Source organism: Nannospalax galili, unplaced genomic scaffold (genome assembly GCF_000622305.1).
Source record: "Nannospalax galili isolate Female #2095 unplaced genomic scaffold, S.galili_v1.0 scaffold72, whole genome shotgun sequence".
NCBI lineage: Eukaryota > Metazoa > Chordata > Mammalia > Rodentia > Spalacidae > Nannospalax > Nannospalax galili.
In genome coordinates this window covers 10,991,390-11,013,461 of record NW_008336933.1, presented here as the reverse complement: position 1 = coordinate 11,013,461, position 22,072 = coordinate 10,991,390, and the positions used below count along the sequence as shown (strand labels likewise).

Below are 22,072 nucleotides of genomic sequence, written 5' to 3'. Positions count from 1 at the left end.
CATTCCAGTCTAGAGTCCTCACTTGTGGCGTCAAGTTGTGGCATCAGTGTACTAGACATATATAAGGATACACAGTGTTCCTTCCAGAACCTTGTCTGATTTGGCTGTTGGTTCAATTACTGGGAGAGGCTCAGACACTTGAAAGGATGTGGCACTAGTGATGGAGTTGCAAACACCACATCTCATTGCAAACGTGCGTTACGCTTTCAGAATTTGATTCTGTACCACCCCTCAAAAGAGGTTTGGCCAGAAGACCTTCAATCCAACCTTTTATTGGATAAGCTATTTTCACTGCTACTGAGTGAACCAGTGATAGATTCTACCCATCACTTTATATGTCGCTAGCACTGCTGTACCCTGAAATTCTGCTCCTTTCCATCATCCATCTGCTTAGGTTGTTTCTGCCACAACTCTCTATAATCCTCTGTGTTTCCAGTACCTTACAACACAAAAGAACACTGGGATATTGGGGCACACAGTTGTTCAATCTGTCCTGTAAGGCTCTTAGCTTGCTAAAAGCTGGTTGAGTTTTTCTCTCCTGATCCCTCATGAAACTTCTATCAAATTATACAAAAGATAAGCACTTTGAAGGTGGGGTGTGAAATGCATCTGTTCTTTGGGAGCAGCTGTTCACAGTCACAGGTACAGTCTACTATAGGATTTTCTCCATAACCTTGTTAGGATAGGCATAGCACTCCCAAGAATCCCAGTGCCAAGCCTGGCCCCTGCACCCTGGGTGGACCGATTTCCCATCTTTGCTCTTTTAGGTGCACTTGCAGATATCAGTTGCTTTTCTAAATCCCTAAGACGCAGAGGCTTGCATGCTATGATGAAACCTTTTTACAGAAAGTAGGCATCAGTACCACAGAGGCCTACCCAAAGTCCCTGATGAATTGATTTCCTCCTTGCCTCTCTGGTGAGCACGGTCCTATCCTGTTCAGGGACCTGGGCATCACACTACCTCCTTCTCGCCTTGTTCCCTGAGCATCATTTCTACTTTGTTTTTCCTTCTTCACTGCCTGATTCTTCCTACGGGTTCCAAGCTTGAGCATCCAGACACAGACTCTTCAGCATAGATCTACTTCTACTCACCTTTCCTTATGCTTTCCCCGGCCATAAGAAATGGCAAGCCACCATTTTCTTCATCCTCCTTTCTCTTTTAAAGGTCAATTAATCATTTCTCCACTTTGCCTTCAAATTCAGAGGCTAAAGTCCATAGCACCTGCATGTTTCTTTCTCAGTGTAATCCTTCCCTCTGGTGGGCAAGTTCTTCCAGGGCAGACAGCTGAGCATCAATTGCTGTCTTACCACTCACAGCAAGGACAATGAAACTTCTGCCGAGCCTCCTTGCAATCGTGTTCCATATGTACCACTCTTAGAGATTGTCGTATATTCTCTGGTCCGTCAGTCATCCTAGGAATGTCTCTGTACTCTCTTGATGGGCCACATTCATGAAGGAGGTGCACCACCCTATAAGACATAGAAGAAGACAGTCCCACCAAGATTTTCCCCCATGAACTTCTCACCCTGACTTTCCCTTTGGGTACACAGCTAAGCCTCAGTAACCCATTTTATCACCTGCATCAGGAGCACTACAACTGCTGATACAGTTCCATACTACACAGAAAAGGATGGCCACACTGGGATTGTCCCTGCAGATGCTGCACCCTCAGACCGTTTAACTTCAGTTACATCATCATCCAGAGCAGAGGAAATGCAACTTCCCTCCTGAACTCATCTTCGGTTCTGTCACACCCCTGTTGGGGTGCCAAGTGTTCTATGGGGTTTTTCTGAGTTGATATTTGCTCACATCTTCCCATGTAAAGTTCACACAACAATTGCTAATATTCAACTTATAAAACCTTTGTGGTATATGTCGCACTGAGCACACCATTGCTGTCCCTGAAGTGTAGAGTATAAGGTAGAGTATAAATCTTTCCTGGGGAGATGAACAAGAATTTATTCACCCCAGATGAGGCACCAGTGAAAGACCAAAGAAGCAATTCCACCCAAGTCTAGCTTGGTGAAAGGTTACTTACAGGAGCACCGGCAACTTACAAGCAGCTACACCACTGAAGAAAAGTCCCTGTCTGTCTGCCTGTCCATCCACACCTACTCCTTGCCCAGTCATCATTGGTTGCATATATATATATATATATATATATATATATATATATATATATAGACACGGGGGGGGGGGAGAGGATGATGATGTTGATGCTGAAGGTGATGAGGAAAAGTAAGAGAGGGAGGTGACAGTACATTAATGGGTCTGATCTTGTGTGGGTCTCTTGCACCTATAGTGTGTGCATCCAACTTGTGAAAAAATTCAAGAGGACAGCAGACACGACGTTCTGAAGGACAGTGTTCCACAAGGCTACACCTTGGCCATAGTTATTTCAGGCTATGGTTACTGTTGCTGTGAAACTATTTCTTCAAACCGCAACAGCGTGATTCACCCATTTATGACACTCAATGATTCTGAAGGACAGAAATTGTCTCCTCACAAAAATGTCTAGGTCCTTTGCTGGGAAGACTGTGTTGAGGATGAGTTTACAACAATAAGAGAGAGAGAGAGAGAGAGAGAGAGAGAGAGAGAGAGAGAGAGAGAGAGAGAGAGGATGCTTATGGAGAGATAGGAGAAGTCAGTATATGATGGGCTCACCGAAACTTGAATGCTTGTTGTATGGGTTTTCCCAGGTCCTAAAGTCCCAGACCCAAGGAAGCTGAAAGTGTCACTTCCTGTAGGAAGCCGGGCAGGTTCAGACACTGTAGTCATGCCCTGGCAGTGATCTCAGCTGATACTCATAGACCCCAGCTCAGGTCAGCCCAGCTCAGCCCAGTGGACCCCAGATATGTAAGTATACTTGCCTCCATTTGATTCCAGCCTCGTCTGGTTAATGTTAGGCATCACCATGCCTGAGTTAAAGAATACTTAGAACACTGGAAAGGCATTATTTTGGGTGTTTCCAGAAGAGCTTACTTAACATGTGAATCTGAATGGACTAGGTGAGGAAGACTTACCCTTAACATAGATGAGAGCCATCCAATCAACTGGGGACAGGAAGAGAAGAAATACAAAAGGCAAATTGACAAATATTTGAAAATATTTGAAACTGGGGAACCAAACTTTTATAAAATATCAAAGTAATTTTGATCAACCATTGTATAGGCAAGATGGAGATACAGATTTCTGTTTTCTCTGCAGAAAACATCACAAAGTGTTACCACATGGAGAGGCAATAGAAACTATGCTGTCAGAAAGTGCAGATGTTTCAGACTGTTGCGTCACCTCTTTAGTGATACCCTACACCCAAGGAGTAATCACCAACAAGCAAAGTCCCACATGGGCAAGAGCAGTCCAGGAAAACTTCATAGACAGATCAGATTTCAGTGGACAGGAGAATAGAGTCTGGTGGCAGGGCTGGGTCAACTGGTCAACCCAGGTTGGCAGTTACACACGATCACCCTCTGATTGACTCAACCTGCTGATTGGTCGGTGCCTGCCATAGCAGTTGCTCAATGTTTTGCATATTAATCATGTCAGTTAGAGTGAACAATATCTGCAAGGCTCCAGAGGCACCAGTATTCTTGGCTCATACATCAAAAGGTAAGGACCGGCTGGAGTCCAGCTGCACTTGGTCAGGGAAATACAGCTACTGAACCAGTAAAAAATTGTGAAGGAAGTTGAATGTTAAGCAAAGGAATTTGTGTATTATCCCATAAGTAGGAGGAATTGATGAATCCTATCAGTGATGTAATGACAACATTTTTATTGTAATTTTGGAGCATTTACTGGAGTAAACTAGTAGTTAAACTAGGAGAAACCAGGAAAGTGTTTTTACAAAGTTATTGTAATAATCCGAGCACGAACTGCCAAATATGAACTAGAAATGTGGGAATTGGCCTTCTGAATCGTGTTTGTTACTTTTCTCACTGCTGTGACAATACACTTGACTAAGGCAACTTGTAGAAGGAGGGGTTTGCTTGGACTCTCCATTTGACTCACATGATGTCAGGGAAGGTGTGGTGGTGGGAACAAGCAGCATCTATGGTCAGGAAGCAGACAGAGATGGGTGTGGTACTCATCTGGCTTGCTCCTGTCTTTCTTTCTATTGAGTCTGGGACCCCAGGCCATGGTATGGTGCTACCCACATTCAGGATGGCTCTTCTCTCCTTAGTTAAGCCTTTCTGTCTATGAGGAAATTCCCTCATAGACAGTCTATGAGGAAATTCCCTCATAGACATTCACAAAAGTGTGTCTCCTTAGTGATTCCAAATCCTGTCAGGTTGGCAAGATTAATTACTACATATGAGCACTTCCTTAACTTGTATGACATTGATAGCTTATGGTAGATCATACATTCAATACCTCATACTCCTCTTTTTAAAGTTTATCTATATTTTAATTATCTATATTTTTTACGTGGATGAATGTTTTGTCTGTATATATGTAAGTGCACCATGTGAGTGCAATGCCCAAGGAGGCCAGAAGAGGGTGTTGGATTCCCCCTGGAACTGGAGTTATAGATAGTTATTAGCTGCCATGTAGGTACTGGGAACTGAACCTGGGTCCTCTGCAAGAGCAACCAGTGCTGTTAACTGCTGGCCATCTCTCCAGTCCACATACTCCTCGTAAAATGCTTTGGACCTAACCCTTTCAGCTACTGCTGCAGTGAGCAGTTCTAATCAACACAGGTGTATGTGGGTACGTGCACCTACACTTTACAAAGTGCTCTGAAATATTTCTATTTATGACTTTTGTTACTTCTCAAAAGCAGCAGGAATAGTACCCTGGAGAAGTGTGAGAAGTTTCTATAAGTGCTTGTTTTAATTTAGTATCTTCTTTTTTAATGTTTTATTTTATTATTTTTATTTTTTATGTGTATGAGTGTATTGCCTGCATGTATGTGAGTGCACCCATGTTTGCAATGCCACAGAGGTCAGAAGAAGGCATTAGATTCCCCTGGAACTGGAGTTAAGGACAGTTCGTAGCTGCCATGTGGGTTTGTCATGTGGGAATCGAACCCGGGTCCTCTGCAAGAGCAGTCAGTGCTCTTAACTGCTGAGCCATCTCTCCAGCCCCAATTTAGTATCTTCTTTAGGAAAAAAAATAGAACCCTAGTTCCTTCACTCATGTTGTGTTCAGAAATAGATCCCAATTGGAATATATATGTGAAGAAAGAAACAAATTACTGAAGATCTGTAAAACAGAGTTTTACACACATACACATACACACATAAAGTTCAACAAAGATTGTCAAAGTTAACTACATAAAAATGAAAATATAAGAAATGTTAAATTACAAAAATTCCCACAATAAATAAAATTAAGATATAAACAGACTGGAAGCAAAAGTTAAAACTTATGTCAAGGATCAAGGGTTAGTGTTCACCAAATGCAAAGAGTTATTGTAAATCAATAAGGAAAGAGCAAAAAAAATTAAAGAACAAATCTCAATAGAAAAATAATAAGGGGCTAGAGGTATGGCTCAGTGGTTTCTGGAATGCTTGCTGAGTATGCATATGGCCAGGGTCCCACGGAAAGCACTAAAAAGAAAAAAAGGGGAGAAAAGGTAAAATATTTGATCACAAAATTTAAGAAACATCTGACAAGATGCTAGATTTAAGATAAAAGCCAAGGGCCATCAGGTTAAAAATGGTTACTAATAATTACAAATAATGCACCAGGCACGGGAAGATTATCTCACAGAGATGTATATGTGTTAAGAATGATCATAACAGAGTCAAACTATAAGGTGGTAACAAAACACACTGATATGTTCTCATCCTTAAAAGACATCGAGGCCTTTTAAAAGATAAGGAAGGCCTTCCAGTGTTACCAGGAAAAAAAAGTATGGTCTGTTACTGAAGGTTATCAATGTACAGAATAATCCCATTCAGGTTAACATGCACCTCTAAGTTCCTGAAGTGCTAACTATTAATAATGGTTATTTCTCGTGTTTAAGATTACACAGAGATGACTATAGAAAGTGTTTACAAAATTCATGCCGTGCCTGCATGGGGAGCTGTCGCCTTTCCCTTCTTTCCCACCCACATTCAGGGCCGGTCTCTCTCTGACATTAGTTCATCGTTTCTAGAAATGTCCTTACAGACACACTAAGAGGAATGCTGTGTAGTCTCTCAGGTGCTTCTCAGTTCAATGAAGTTGACAAGATTAAGCACACGGGTGGCTGGTTTAAAATTACCATACCACTGTGGCACTTTTTTCTTTTCTGCTCTAGAACTTAGAATGTTTTATAGATTCATTAAGTAGTTTATGATTGAAGGGACAAATGTTCTACCATTTGACTGTATGACACTACTGATTTTATTTTACAATAGATAATTAAATGAGCACAAGTCAGAGAGAAATCCAGGCAGGGCAATCTGCTGTATTTGGAGAGGAGGAAAAAGGAAGGGAGGGAAGGAAGGAACTTCCTCAACCAAGAAAGCAGGAGTGGAGAAGTTTCTCAGGGAGCTCCTGGGGAACAGGGAGGTATGGTTTCTCTGGCTCTGTCTCCCAGAATGAGGTGCTGCCAAAGTTGTTCAGCGTTGGTTCCCTGGAAAATCTGAGCAGTGGTCCCCACTGCTTTGCTGGGCTCCATCTGTGAGGGCCACCGACCTCTTCCTCCACTGCCCAGCCAGGGGTTTCTCATGCCTGCTCTTGTCTATAAGCCCTCTGGACTTGCCTTTGGCCTAACGTGGTAACATGTCAGAGCTGTTGGGAATGGACAAAGTCTAACAGAATCTTAAGCACTAATACCTCTGTGGCATTGCATCTCCCATCCCCAGAATCTGGAGTTTGGAATCTATAGATAAGAAAACCCAAGGGGAGTTACACCAACAAAGAAGCCATGGGCTCTCTTTACCCATGTCTTGTGAGGAACTTAAACAAGCATTGGTTGAATCCCAGCTCTATGCCAATCCAAAGGATTGGGGCTGGAGAGATGGCTCAAGAGCACTGGCTGCTCTTGTAGAGGACCCAGATTCTATTCCCAGCACCCACAAGCTATAACTCCCATAATCCACATACCATCCATAACTCTGATGCCCTCTTCTGACCTCTGTGGGTATTGCATGACACAGGTACACTTACATACATGCAGGCAACACATTCATATACATAAAATAAAAAATTATAATAAATAATAAAATAAAAATTTGTTAATAATAAAAATAAAAATATTAAATTTGTTTTAATAAAAACAAATCCAAAGGGTCAGAAAGTCTCAGCTTGTAATTGTTCAGATGAAAAACCTGAAGCTTACAATAGTTACAAGATTCCCCTAAACACGATCAGTGCCTGCCAATATGAGAACACGTTCCAGGCATGGGGCCCTCTGCACCCTCGGCAGCTTGGCTTCCTCTCTGCCACGCCTCATCTCTGATTGCCAGGTGCAGGAGTCCAGAGCGTTGCAGATTTGTAGCATGAACTTTGACACCCTGATTCTACACTGAGAACTGAAAATGAAGACGTGGAGGGGAATTTTTCTCTGTGATACTTAGCTGTCTCAGTAGTAGCCCAGAGTCATATATTCAATCAGTACATTTGTTCATTCAGTCATCAAATACTTACTGAGCCTATAAAACATTCCAAGTTCTGGAACAGAAAAAAATAAAAACAGTAATTTGAACCCAGCCATCTGTGATGCTTAATCTTGATTCTCAACTTCAGTGAATTAAGAAGCACCCAGGAGACTGTAAAGCATACCTCCTGGTGTGTCTGTAAGGATATTTCCAGAAACGATTAACAAATGTCAGAGGGAGACCTGCCTTGAGTGTGGGTGGCACCGTTCCACAGGCTGGTGGGTCCAAAGGGAATAAGGGGGAAAGGAGCCAGCTCTGCTTCCTTACCACCTTGATGGGAGCTGCTCTGCTTGACCACGCCCTTCCTGCCGTCATGCACAGAGACCTGTGACTCTATAAACTAAACAAATCTTTCCTCCTTTTAAGTAATTTATGTCACTCATCCTACCACAGTGATGAGAGAGCTAATAACTCACTATTCTTATCACCCCGGAGTCCCGATGGATAGAGCCTCTGTCCTTGGTTTGGGTAACTATTATACAGAGGAACTATAACATCATTGCAAAATACGCAACTTACTGAAGGTCCTCTGGCAACATTCAAATGCAGTCAGTTCTTAGCTGCAAACCGTGGGAACAGGGGCTATGACTGGTTGTCATAGTGATCATCTCAGGGTTATGAAATATAAGAAGCTTCTTGTATTCGTTAGCCTCTTATCACCGTAACCAAATACCCAACCGAAGCAGCTTAAGGGAGAAAGTTGTTTAGGTTGGTTCACAGTTCCAGAGAGTTCAGTCCATGGTCATTTGGTTCCACTGACTTGGAAAGGACGTTATGGTGATGGGAGTGTATGGAAGAAGAAAGCTGTTCATCTCATGGCAAGACAGAAAGGGGCTAGGGATAGCGTAACCAACTTGGGGAGAAAGTTTATTTCATCTTATTCTACCAAATGGCAGCCCATCACCGACAGAAGTCAGGGCAAGAACTCAAGGCAGGAACGTGGAGGCAGGAACTGAAGCAGAGACCTTGAGGAATGCTGCTTACTGGCCTGCTCCCCGTGGCTTGCTCAACTACTTTTCTTACACAGCCCAGGTGGGTTTGCCCAGGGATGGCACCACCCACAGTGGTGTGGGTCCTCCTACATCAATTAACAATTAAGAAAATGCCTCACAGACATGCTCACTGGCCAGTCTGATGGAAGCAATTCTTCAACTGAGATTCCTTTCCACGTGTCTTTCATTTGTGTCAAATTGACAGAATCCAAGCAGCACCCTCTCCCCGCAGCCAGGGACTCAGTCCCAGTGACCTATTTTCTCCAGCTAGGCCCTATCTCCTAACATTTCTACAGCATCCCAAAATACTGCCACCAGCTGTGAAGCAAACTTCCAAACACAAGCCTGTCAAGGACATTAAACCCAGAGCACTTCTAACTTCTGCATGCCATTTGCTCAGAATCTCAGCATCCTTAGCATCACAGTCTTCCAGGAAGGACAAGAAGCATGATCACACAGACACAAAGACCAAGTCCTAATCCCCTGGATTACAGATAATCCCCTGGACTAGGCAGAAACTCCAGTAGTTATTTTTTGTTACAAATACAGTATGTCTGGGGCTGGAGAGATGGCTCAGCAGTTAAAAGCACAAACTGTTCTTGCAGAAGACCTGGGTTCAAAACTGAGCACTCACACGATGGCTAACAACCACCCGTAACTCCAGTTCCAGGAGATCTAACACCCTCTTCTGTTTTACATGGGCACTGCACAACCCGGGTACACTTATATACATGCAGGCATAACACTCATACACATAAAAAAATGAATAAATAAAACCCACAAATACAACATGGCTGTATGCTAATAAACTCTGAAACCACTTTATCTTAAGAATAGTGGCTTCCTTGTGTCAGAAAGGGCACCTCTGCTTGTCCCAAAGAGACATTTGGGAAGTCTGGTGTCATCTACATTGACCTCACTAACAGCCATGTATGTTACACTTGTATCACAGCATGTGCCAGCAGCAGGAAGCATCTTGGCTAACGTCTATTTGTTTTCCATAGTCTCTGAGACCCCCCCTCAACATTCTGTTGGGTAAAATTTCTTCTGTTGCTATTATAAATTTACAACACACAGAAGAGGCACCAGCTATACTTTTAGAAATTTTGGTGATAGGGCTGATGTGCTAGATCAGTGTTACAGAGCTTGCTTACCTTGGGTGAGGGGCTGGGTTTGATCCCTTGCACCAAAAGAAAGACAGGATGAGAGAGAGGAAGAGAGGGGGAGGAAGAAGGGAGAAAGAAAATGAGGGAAGGGAGGGAGGGAAGGAGGGAGGGAGGGAGAAAAGGAGGGAAGGAAGGAAAAAGGAAGGAAGGAAGGAAGGAATCAATTTGGTAGTAGACTGGTTACTTAAAATCACCAGTATTGAAGGAAGGTCTGCATTTAGTGGTAAGGAGATGATGCTGAATTTCAAAACAGTACTGAAATAACTCAAAGTGGATCTTACATCTAAATGGAAAACTATAGACCTTTTAGAAGAGATCCCAAGAAAAACAGTTTGTGACCTTGGTTTAGATACCAAAAGTGGGGTTCATAAGTAAGCAACTACTAAATTGGACTTGATCAAATCTTTACTCTGCTAAGGACACCTAAGAGAATGGAAGAAAAGCTAGGTGCTAGGAGAAGTTATCCTATGTCACATGTCACATGAAGGACTTAGAATACAACAGGAACTTTCAAAACTATTAAGTAGAGGCAAAGTAGCATACAGTTCAAAACTGATGAATTGTTCATTTCTGGAACTTTTTACTTCATACCTTCTGGGCTGTTCTTGATTGCATGTCATTGAAACCATGCATGAACAGAAAACCAAGGGTAAGAGAGAACTTCCATATATAAGTATGCATGTGCTAGAGCCTACGGCACCACATTATGCGCGTGCTAGAGTCCACAGCACTGCATACCAGGAAGAAGTCAGTCTCACTATATTTAAATTAAAAAAATATGTATTTGTGTGTGTGTTTGGGAGGGTACATATACTTGTCACAACACACATGTGGAGGTCAGGGACCAACTTTGGGTGCTGGTCCTAGCCTTCCACCCTTTTTCTGCTTCCCATCTCACTGCAGGAGTGCTGGATTACAGACATACACCACCCTGTCTGACTTTTTACATGGCAATACAAACCAGGGTCATCAGGCTTACATGGCAAGGGCTTTCACCCAGTGAGCCATCTCCCTGGCCCTCACTGTATTTAACATTTTGAAAAAGATGTTGCATAAGCATTTTACCTTGGGCTTCAGCAGGATCTCTCATAGGAGAACAGTTAATAAAGCATCCTACTTCCCTTCGTCCAGAAGACTGAGCTTTCAACCAAACCCTGAGTGGGACAGGAAGGTAGGAAGTCTTGAGTGAAGTAAACTTCTTTTGAATAATTGGTAACACAGGAAAATGTGGCCCTGCAGCCAGGGGTACCCGGTCATGGTACATAGGCAGAGTCCAGCATGTCATCAGCTCCAGCTGTGTGCCTGCCTGGATAAAGCTAGAGCGCCCCCTGAAGGTTGGACCAAGCTCTGTGGCCCTCAGGCCAGGCAGCACCCTGCATGTAGTGATTAGGAAACCAGCCCACAGGGCCTGCAGGGGCTTTTGAAATTGTACCACCGTGTGTCTTTGAAAATGAAGATGGCCATATTTAGATATTGACAAAAATTATAGGCATCTAGACATTTGTCAAAAATTGCATAAATGAACACGGAAGAGGGTGCACTGTGTTGTTTGCACATGTAATAGTCAACTGAAAAAAAAAGAGTTTCAGAGAAAATTACAATTAGTGATAAATTAAGCAGTTAGTCTTAAGGCTTTTCCCATATATAGCCCCAAATTAAAGTGCTGAGTGGTGAGAATATACGCCACCAAGTCGTTTCTTTTGTGTATGATTTGGTTGATTACCACAAACAACAGAGCTCCTGAGCGAAAACACAAGTCTGCAGGAAGGTGGAACATGGAGATAGGGAGCCAGTCGGGAGGAAGGGTTAGGAGCCGCCACCTTTATTGTTTGTGATGCACAACACTCTTGTAACTGGGGGAGTAACTTCCATGTTCACAGCCTGTTTTGAGAATAAACTGCCACAGTGACTAGCCAAGTAAAACACACAGTGGTAACCACAGATGAGATCAAAACTCCCTTAGGGCTGGCAGATCCCTGGAGGGTCATGATAGTGCTGGGAAAATTATGAACCAGTCTGGTTTTCCATGAAGCTTGGAGAATGTGGTGTGTGTGTGTGTGTGTGTGTGTGTGTGTGTGTCTGTCTGTCTGTCTGTCTGTCTGTCTCTCCAAAGCTCTAGGGCAGACAACCAGGGGTAAAATATGGGATGTTGTGGATGGTATGAGGGGAATTCTCTGGAAAATAAGTGAACGTTTAGGGAACAAGTTCACATAGAGTCAAGCCACATTCTGTTTCTGCTGATATCAGCAAAGCCACCATCAGCAACCCAGCGACAATTGCTGTAAATTCTGATTTGCTTTACCTTCAAGATTCCTTAAGAACTCCCGGCCCTTCTCTTGTTTACTCCAGGTCAATGCCAGGTGCAGAAGTTTTCTAAAGCACTTTCACATTTTGGGATTTAATTTCCTGAGTTAACTAGACAATCATTCTCCACTTCAAGCCAAGAAATTGGTATCTCAGGATAGTCCCCCATCTTCTAGTCATATTGTGACCCTCACCACTGCCATCTTGGAGAACAACTCTGGAAACAGGATATCCTGCCCCCAACCTCACTGTTTCTAGGCACATCAACCTCACTGACACTCAGAATCCTCTACTTTGTCTTAACACTGGCTCTGGAGTTCAGCCTTCATGGAGCCTGGGACAAAGGCCTAGCAAAGCACGGCGACTGCACTGAGGACGTTCTTCAGCAGGGTAGTGCCAAGTTGGGAGAAGATGTCAGTCAGGACAGTATCCGTCAGTCCCACTATTGTCCCTTTCCCAGGACCCAAACCATCTGCTTTGGTTTATCGAAGCAAGAAGACCATGTGATGTTCAGACATGAATAATATTCAACAATGACAGCATCTAAAACAAGAGGAGAGACAGGGATGGAGAGATAACTCAGCAGTTAAGAGCACTCCTTGCAGAGGAACAGGGTTAGATTCCCAGCACCCGCATGATAGCTAGCAACTGCCTGTAACTACAGTTCTGGAGGAATCCAACACCTCTTGATCTCTGGGCACTGCATGACACAAGTACAACTTACATACATGCAGACAATACACTTGGAAACACATAATAAAACGAGAGGATTAGCAAAGGGCTGCTTTGCATGCACGCTCTGTAATTGCCTACAGGGGCTGAGTGTGAGACAGCCTTCCTCTGACTTAGGGCAGTTTTCTGAAGTGCAGGGGAGAAAGCCATGTGTGCTGCGCTCTTAGAAAAAGGATGCCCAGAATGACTGGTGGTACCTATCTGAGGCTTTCCACCAGTTTCTATGTAAAATAACATCCCCTCTCTGTGTGAACAGGGGAAAAGGGTCATTCCTGAGCTGTTTAAAATACTTTGAATCTGAAGCATCCCCAAAGGGAGCTTGATCCTTTGTGTGTGGCAAAAGGATTTTCAAGAGGCAGGGCCTAGTGTGAACGAGCCAGGTCAGCAGGTGTGTGCCCTCAGGGGGATTGTGGGTTGCTGGTCTCCTTGCATTCTCTCTTTCACTTGGCCTGAAGTGAACAGGAATCTAACATCCACCCCCCTTGTTTTCTGTCATGTCCCAGCTACTCTCTGGTGATGGTGTGTTACAAACTGAGTTTGGGTGATACATTGTGATCTTGAGCCAAAGACTCAGCACCTTAGAAGGCGGAGCTTTGCCTTTCTCTGCCCTTGAGCTTGCTCCCTGCAGCTCGGCTTCCACAGGTGGGCCCTGACTTATGATGCAACTCAATGATATTTTGATTTATAACAATGGGAAAATGATCAAATCTTAGGAAGCATGTGTGGGATTTTAAATTTGGGTCTTACTGAGCTGGCGACAGATGGTGGGAGTCTCAGGGCTCCTGAGTGGCAGCTTCCAGTCAGCCCTGCCACATGGGGGTGACAATGCACACTCCATAGAGTGCTGTGTGGCTAAGTGGGCTGTTCTGTGGGTTGGGGTGTTAAATACATCTTCACTTACGTATTTTCAGTTCACAGTGTGTTTGGCAGAGGTGCATTGCCTGGGCAGCCACCTCGCTGACGGTTAACACTCACTGGAACTTCATTTTGTAAAAAACTGTAGAAGACACCAGGCGTGGTGGAGCACGCCTTTAACCCCAGCACCTGGGAGGCAGAGGCAGGCAGGTCTCGGTGAGAGAGAAGTCAGTGTGATCTACATAGCAAGTTCCAGGCCAGCTGGGGCTACAAAGAGACTGGCTCAAAAAAACAAGACAATATAAAAATCTAAAAGAATATTGCTATTAAATACGACATTTGCCTTGGGTTTCTCAAAACATCTTTTATCAAGTTAAGGAAGTCCTGTTCCAGGTCTAGCTTGCTATTTTGTTGAGTTTTATCTGCAAGCATTAAGATGTTATTAATGTGAACTGAGTTGTGGTAGCTTAGGCCTGTGATTCAGTGCTCAGGAGGCTGAAACAGGACAATTAGCAGGAGTTGGGGCCAGCCTGGGTTGCATTGTTAGTTCTAGGCCAGTCTGGACTACAGTGTGAGACTCTTTCTCAAAAACCAAAACCAACAAAAAGGGGAAAAAAAGATGTTTTCATATATGCATGTATGTAATCACAAACTGATGTATTCAGCTTACTATATTACTTAACTCAAGATTTAAAACAAAATTGTAAAAGAAAAATTTAGATACATGAAAAACAAATGTGTTTCCTATAGAAACTTTCTCCAGAAACTTCTGTGGGCTTTGCCTTGCCTGGAATCCCGAATCTGAAAACATACTGCAATTTAATGAATTTTTTCAGATCAAAGATTATGGACCTAGAATAGTGATTGTGTAGTTATATGCGATATATAAGAATCAAAACTATTTTTAACACATTTGGTGATGATCATGATGATCAATAACACACAAGAGCTCTGCTAATTAATGATTTGTGAGAACAATATGACCTTGGAATGATTATTTGGTTTTTCACTACTATATTCACAAATAGGTTGGCGTGTAATTTAATTTCTTGCATTCTTCTTATCTGGCTTAGTCCGCTCGCTCTCCACCCCAACTTTTTACCTATCACTTAGGTATTGACAATTTCCGTGCTGCCTCTTCTTCGTTTGAGTTGGTCAGATACTTATTCATATTGTAGGGAATAGTTAAATCCTCATCTACTATAACAAGAAGTCAATAGTAAAATTCTAAAATTGATGAGTTACAAGAACAGCAATATAAGTGTTAATGAAAAATATGAAGGTAAAGACGAGAAGAAGCATCTGAAAGCACTGCAGGTGGCCATCTCCAGGGAAGAGAGCCATGCACTGTGGCATGCTTGCCTTTGTTTTGTTTGTTAAAATAATCCTTTTAGTATTACTTTCTTTTTAAATAGAGACTGTAAAACCATCCTACATTCTCTTAAACCTTTTTTTAAAACCAAACATGCACCATTTTGATTAAAAAAAAAAAACTAAAGAAAAACTTTACATCTCACAAAATTCTGACATTCATGGCACATAATTTGTGTCATCTCTTAGGTTTGCTATTTCCCTTGTTTGGCCTGGATTTCTTCTTCCCCCGAGGAACACATAGAGTGGTCATGGGTTCTTTGTTTAACCTTTTCCCGCCCAGTATATTCTGTACTTCCCCATCTCTAAATGCATGAGAGTTGACACTCCACACCCTGGGCATGCTGAAAAACTGGCTTTCCACAAGCAAACATTAAAAGACATTTTTAACCTCCATTAGAAAGCATGCAGTACTATGTTTTTAAAAAATATTTTGCTTATTATTTTTATGTGCATGAGTGTATTGCCTGCATGTATGTGAGTGCACCCATGTCGTGCAATTCCATGGTCAGAAGAGAGCTTCGGATTCCTCTGGAACTGGAGTTAAGGACAGTTCGTATTCTATTTTAGTATCCTATGAAGGACTTCTGGTCTGGTAATACCCATTCTATAGAGGTCATGCACTGGTCCTATCCTAGCATCTGATTTGTGACCCTGAGTCTTTGCCTTGACCTTTAGCTCAGGTTGCAGTGAGGGCCTTTAGTGAGGATGTAAACAGAGCATACCCTAGACTTGGTCTGGGCTGAATGGGAAGAGGCCTTTTTAAAAAATTTTATATGTATTGTCTGTATGTATGTAAGTACACCTGTGTTGTGCAATGCCCATGGAGGTCAGAAGATCCCCTGGACCTAGAGTTATAGATGGCTGTTAACCACCTTGTGGGTGCCCAGAATCAAACTTGGGTCCTCTGCAAGAGCAGCCAGGGCTCTTAACCACTGAGCCATCTCTCCAGCCCAGAAGAAGACCTTTATTGACCCTGGCCTTTCCAGTTCCAGCTGACTCTGGAGAGGGCAGAACTGGACCCTGCCGCTTGTAGGATATTCATTTTAAAACAGAATGTGGTAGAAGGTAAGCTGCAAACCAGTCATGACAAAAGGGGTTATTTGTTGAATTTTGGTTTTTGCATTAGATGTGCATGCACTTGCAATAGGGTTCATGTAGAGGTCAGGTTGATGTCAGGCATGTTCCTTGATCACTCTCTGCCTTTTTTTTTTTGAGACAGTGTCTTCAGTGGACCTGGAGCTCACTGATTCAGCTAGGTTGATGGGCCAGTGAGCTCCAGGAATCCACGTCTCCACCTCCCCAACACTGGGATTACAGATTCTCACCACCACATTCATCTTTTTTATATGTTGTTGTAGGGATCTGAACTCTGGTCTTCATGTTTGTGTGGTAAGCACCAACCATGCCATCTCCCCAGTCCATAACTTTCTTTTTAAAAATTGCTATTTCGGGGCTGGAGAGATGGCTCAGCAGTTAAGAACACTGGTTGTTCTTGTGGAAGACCCGGGTTCGAATCCCAGCACCCACATGATAGCTAAGAACTGTCTGTAACTCCAGTACCAGGGGATCCGACAGCCTCTTCTGACCTCCACAGGCATTGCACAACATGGGTGCACTTACCTACATGCAGGCAATACACATAAAATAAAATAAATGAAAATTTTTAAAAAGTGCCATTTTGTATTGTTGTTTTTACCTTTAAGCCTGGAGGAGGTTACTGTTTTCTCTAAAATTTGTATGATTGAATCAGCATTTCCTGTTCATTGGAGTAAACTATTATTTCCTCCCTTCCTTTGTTATATGTTATATGTGGTATTGTCAATAACATGGTGCTCTTAGTTTGGTAGATTGTATCATCATGGAGAACCCAGGCCACCAAAGGAGGTTACCATCTTAGATCCTGGGAAAAAGTTTGGGAGAACATGATGTCAGATTCTTTGGATAAGTCTGCTTCTTTCTGCTTTTCTTTTCTATTCTTTTGAGGCACAATCTCATGTAGTCCAGGCTGGCCTTGAAGATGACCTTAAACTCCTGAGCTACCAATTTCTATCTCCCAAGTGCTGAGATTACAGGCTTATGCTGCCACATCCAACTTTTCCATTTTTCTTGTTCAACTTTTCCAATAGTTCCAGACTAGAACTTTTAATTCTGGAGGCTGATAACAGTGATTAGATTTGTAGAGGATGGATATTAGATATTGGGCGGGGGAAATCATGAGTTTAGACAATCAAGTTCTAATTATTCTAGAGAAACGATGGTAGTCATAATAGATAAGACCAAGCTGTAGTCAACTGAATTAAAGTGTGGCTGGCTGGCTGGATACCATGACACAGACCTGTAATTCCAGAACTGAGCAAAAGGATTATAAATTGAAGGCCAGCCTGGGCTACATTAAGGAGACCCTGAATGGGAAAATTGTGTGGCTGGCTGGATTATGTATTGAGATGACAAGGCAGTCTGATTATGCTAAGGGTTTTAAAAGAAGAAAAAGAACAGTGGTAACTTTGTGTTTGTGGTGGATGTTGTTGGTAGAGGTACTTGAGCTGATCCTGAAATTGGAGGTCAGGACTTTCTATGAAGTATCCAAGGTAGTTTCCTATTCTATGAAAGGATATTTCCTGTTCAAGAACAATGGGAAGTCCAGGGTATAAGCTGCATGGCTTTGACTGGGAAATGGGTGGCTTCATTTCTCAGAAAACTTCTGGGACAAAGGGATCTGAATTCAATCCTTACGTGGGGAAGTTGGAGGTGACTTTCTATGAGAAGAAAGATATTATCATATTGATCTTTTATGGGATCTCTATGGATAGCATATAAAAGACAGACTTGACAGTGTATAGAAGGCAGACAAGAATTAGAATCTAATTAGCTGGGCATGGTGGCATACACCTTTAATCCCAGTATTCTGGAGGCAGAAACAGGAGGATCTCTGAGTTCAAGGTTAGTCTGGTCTACATAGAGAGTTTCAGGCCATCCCTGTCTCAAACAACAAGAATATGCTAATGATGGGCCAATAGAAGGGGTTTACATGGAGGAAAAAGTACCATTGTCTGGAATACGTCAAGTGGTAGGAATGAAAAACTTTGAAAGACTTTCCTTTAACTGATTATATGTGAACCACAGAAGAATCCCCAGGTTTCTAGTCTGGATAGTTTGGTGAGTGGTCCCTACAGTATCTTCTTGGTATGTGTGTGTCCTATTTTATCATCATATGATGAAAAGTTTCTTGCTTAAGGTAGTGCTCACAATCAACATTGTCAATAGAAGAAGTTAGACTGGAAAGCTGGCACAATCTTCACAGGAAGTTTTTCCACGTTGTATTTATATGAAGCACTGGTTCCAGTGAACACCAATAGATGTCCTAAGTGTGGGGGAAACATTAATAGTCCAACACCTTTCATGTAGAAATATGAAATGCTCTACTCCCTTCTTGGAGAGCTACAATGGAAACTAGCAGGTGAAAGGCTTCCTACACTAAAAATGCTTGTGATATGTTTCCCACCATTAACTTGGTACTTTCCCAGATCATGTATTCAGGGAAAGTGCTGTGTTAAACAGATCTAACAAATCAAATGCAGATCTAATGAATCAAATGCAGCCTCTATGTTATGACATTTGGGAAGAGGTTAGCATTCTATCATGGAAGACTATCCATAGGTGTGGGGTTAAATGCCCCCCCACCAGCCCTCTAGGAGGTAAGGGAGGTGAGTAGAGAGGAGGAGAAATGGGATCTCTTTTGGAGACCAAGACAGCAGATATATTGGGGCAAGATGACAGAAAGTAGTTGGTTTTGAGTCCTCATGGCGTTTAGAGTGAGACTGGCCGGCAGGATTGTTCATTTTCTCCACCATCAGTCAACTACTTGGATTCAGGGGCTGAGAGATGGACTGGGTTTAGCCAGGACTGGAGTTTCTCAGGTGAGAAAGACAGCAGGTAGGTGGTGTGAGGGCTTTAAGAAGAGGTTGTCTTTCCTGGGTAGGAAGCAGAGAATATAGGAGGATGTGCTAATAATGGAATAGTGCAGAGGGCCTTTGGATTGAGAGGTCTGAGCTAGCAGAGGACAGCTGGATCTGAAGAACTGGAACATGAATGGAAACAGAGAAGTGACAGTTAAGATTTCTAAGAGGAAGCATTTATTGACTGTGAGAGGAGCTAGGGTGTGGCCATGTGGCTAGGAGAGTGAAGTGGGCAAGGGAAGGGGCTACTGGAAATGAGGAGGCAAAGGTGCAGTGGGTCGTGTTGATGACGCCCAGGATAGCAACGGGAGAGGAAGGGATTGAGTCCAGTGAAACCAAGAGGCCTCACTTCTGCTTTGGCTGAGGCCCTGGGAAGGCATTTTGTGCTCAACCCTCCTCTGCGGCTTACAGTTCCCCTGATACCTTGTTTCCCGCAGCGAGCAAGGCTGTGTTCACAATTCCTATACTTCTGTGCACTTCAGTATCAGCACCTGCTGGGCCCATCAAATAACATAATGCAGAGGGATTCCTTAGGAAGAAGTATGGAGGGTGACTAGCAAGGGCCTGCCTTGGCCACATTAACAGGAATTTAAGCTAGCATCGCCACCCTGCAGAGAAGTGCTTGTGGGAGAGTTTCCATGGACTCTTCTGCTTCCTTGTATCTGTCCTGTGTGACAAGGATCTAACCAAGAGTGTTTTCCTGTTGCCGATACTCATGAACCAAGACTCAGGTTCTCTTGGGGCTCTACTTTTGCATGCCTGTGCTTGAGCAGATACTTGGACAGGCAGGGATGTACCTGGACAGGTTAGTGGTTGGCTCTAGAGACCAAGCTCCATGCCCAACTGCCAAACCCAGCACCTGTGCTGCTCTCAGTTTGAAATGATTAACTTAAAATTGGTCCCTTGGTTATAATGGTGGCATTTCCAGTACCCAGTGGCCTTATGTGCTCGGTGGTTACCGTGTTGGGCCACCACAGAGACAGAATCATCTGGTAGAAAGTTCTATTGTAAGGCACTGGTGTAGACCATTAATATTGTTGCCATGTGGTTTCCTTTCTCAAGTGCATGGTGTTTTCTTTTTGTTTTGTTTTTTTTTTCCCTCACTGCAGAATCTGTGAACGAACCCCAGATCCAGTAGGTGACGCAAGAAAGGAACTCCGCAGCCCACAGGGGCTGCGTTGAGCTGCAGGCATGGCGCAATACAAGGGCACCATGAGGGAGGCCGGTCGGGCCATGCACCTGATCAAGAAGCGAGAGAAGCAGAAGGAGCAGATGGAGGTGCTGAAGCAGCGCATCGCCGAGGAGACCATCATGAAGTCAAAGGTGGACAAGAAGTTCTCAGCACATTACGATGCCGTGGAGGCTGAGCTCAGGTCCAGCACGGTGGGTCTGGTGACCCTGAACGACATGAAGGCCAAGCAGGAGGCCCTGCTGCGGGAGCGCGAGATGCAACTGGCCAAGAGGGAGCAGCTGGAGCAGCACCGCCTGCAGCTGGAGATGCTGCGTGAGAAGGAGCGCAGGCGAGAGCGCAAGCGCAAGATCTTGAACCTGTCCTTCACGCTGGACGAGGACGAAGATGGCGAGGACGAAGATGGCGACAGGGAGGACAACCGCCAGGGAGAGGGCGCTGCTGCGGCCGAGACCTGCCAGGGCAAGAGGAACCTGGGCAAGAACCCGGACGTGGACACGAGCTTCCTGCCGGACCGCGAGCGTGAGGAAGAGGAGAACCGGCTGCGCGAGGAGCTGCGGCAGGAGTGGGAGACGAAGCGCGAGAAGGTGAAGAGCGAAGAGGTGGAGATCACCTTCAGCTACTGGGACGGCTCCGGCCACCGGCGCACGGTGCGCATGCGCAAGGGCAGCACCGTGCAGCAGTTCCTGAAGACGGCCCTGCAGGGGCTGCGCAGGGACTTCCCGGAGCTGCGGGCGGCGGGCGTGGAGCAGCTCATGTACGTCAAGGAGGACCTCATCCTGCCACACTACCACACCTTCTACGACTTCATCGTGGCCAAGGCGCGGGGCAAGAGCGGGCCGCTCTTCAGCTTCGACGTGCACGACGACGTGCGGCTGCTGAGCGACGCCACCATGGAGAAGGACGAGTCGCACGCGGGCAAGGTGGTGCTTCGCAGCTGGTACGAGAAGAACAAGCACATCTTCCCCGCCAGCCGCTGGGAGCCCTACGACCCCGAGAAGAAGTGGGACAAGTACACCATCCGGTGATGCCCTGGAACCGAAAGCGGACGGTGCCCCCGCCCCAGCACCCCGCAGCGTCTCTCCTTGAACTTTAATAAAGACAGGCGGTTGCTGTTTCCAGATGTGGTGGTTCTGTTGCTTACATTGCTCCCCTGACCCTTCATGTTTCGGTGTGGGTTTCCATTGTGCTCTGTGTGGTAACATAAAGGACACATTTTGGGCTAAGTGGTTGTGAACATGGACTGTGAGGTGGGCATGTTGATTGGATTTGATTTCCCTGCTTTGTGGTGGTGTTTTGAGAAAATGTATTAAAGGTGGTGATTCAGTTTCCTCACCTGTAAAAGGAAGCAACACCTTATAAGGACAATATGGGGAGTAAATGAGTTAATATTTGTAAAGCACTTAGAACTCAATAAATATCTGCTAATCTTGTTATTGCTTTATTTAAAGGATTTCTATGAACCAGCTCTGAAGTATCAGGACAAGGGAAGATCTGCAGGTCTCTGGTATCAAATGGCCCCACCGCTAGGGTTCATTAGCTGGGTTGTTTAGTCCATGGTTTGGGTAGGCAGAAAGCTGGTACACAACTTATAAGATAATACCACTAATTTCCCTCTGCCACATGGCAGTATAACAAATCCTGTCTTTAAAGTTTTTCTATTTTATTCAGTGTTGACTGTTGTGTTTTCATCTTACCTAAAATGTGATTTATCTCTCTTACCGAGTTTTTAGGTTTTCCTTTAAAGTCCAAGGCAAGTACTTTGTTCCTCTTACTCTGGTCCTGGTTTTCCTTTAAAGTCCAAGGCAAGTGCTTTGCTCCTCTTACCCTGGTCCTGGTACCAAGTTCTTGTGCCAGCCTGGAAATAAGAAATTCCACAGAACATTGGCTTCTAAGGTGCTGCCTTCCAGCCTT

The 22,072-nt window shown here is 44.1% G+C and overlaps 1 protein-coding gene across 1 annotated transcript; it reads left to right on the top strand.

The window, feature by feature from the left end:
• Positions 1-20,160: 20,160 nt before the first annotated feature.
• Fam50b (family with sequence similarity 50 member B) lies at positions 20,161-21,463 on the top strand. The gene has a single exon (XM_008831668.2). It carries the CDS (start codon positions 20,161-20,163, stop codon positions 21,184-21,186), a length of 1,026 nt encoding a protein of 341 aa, XP_008829890.1. The 3' UTR covers positions 21,187-21,463.
• The last annotated feature ends 609 nt before the right edge of the window (positions 21,464-22,072 follow it).

Excerpts from the sequence above, each read along its gene's own strand:
- Fam50b (XM_008831668.2), top strand. The coding sequence starts at position 20,161 with ATGGCGCAATACAAGGGCACCATGAGGGAGGCCGGTCGGGCCATGCAC.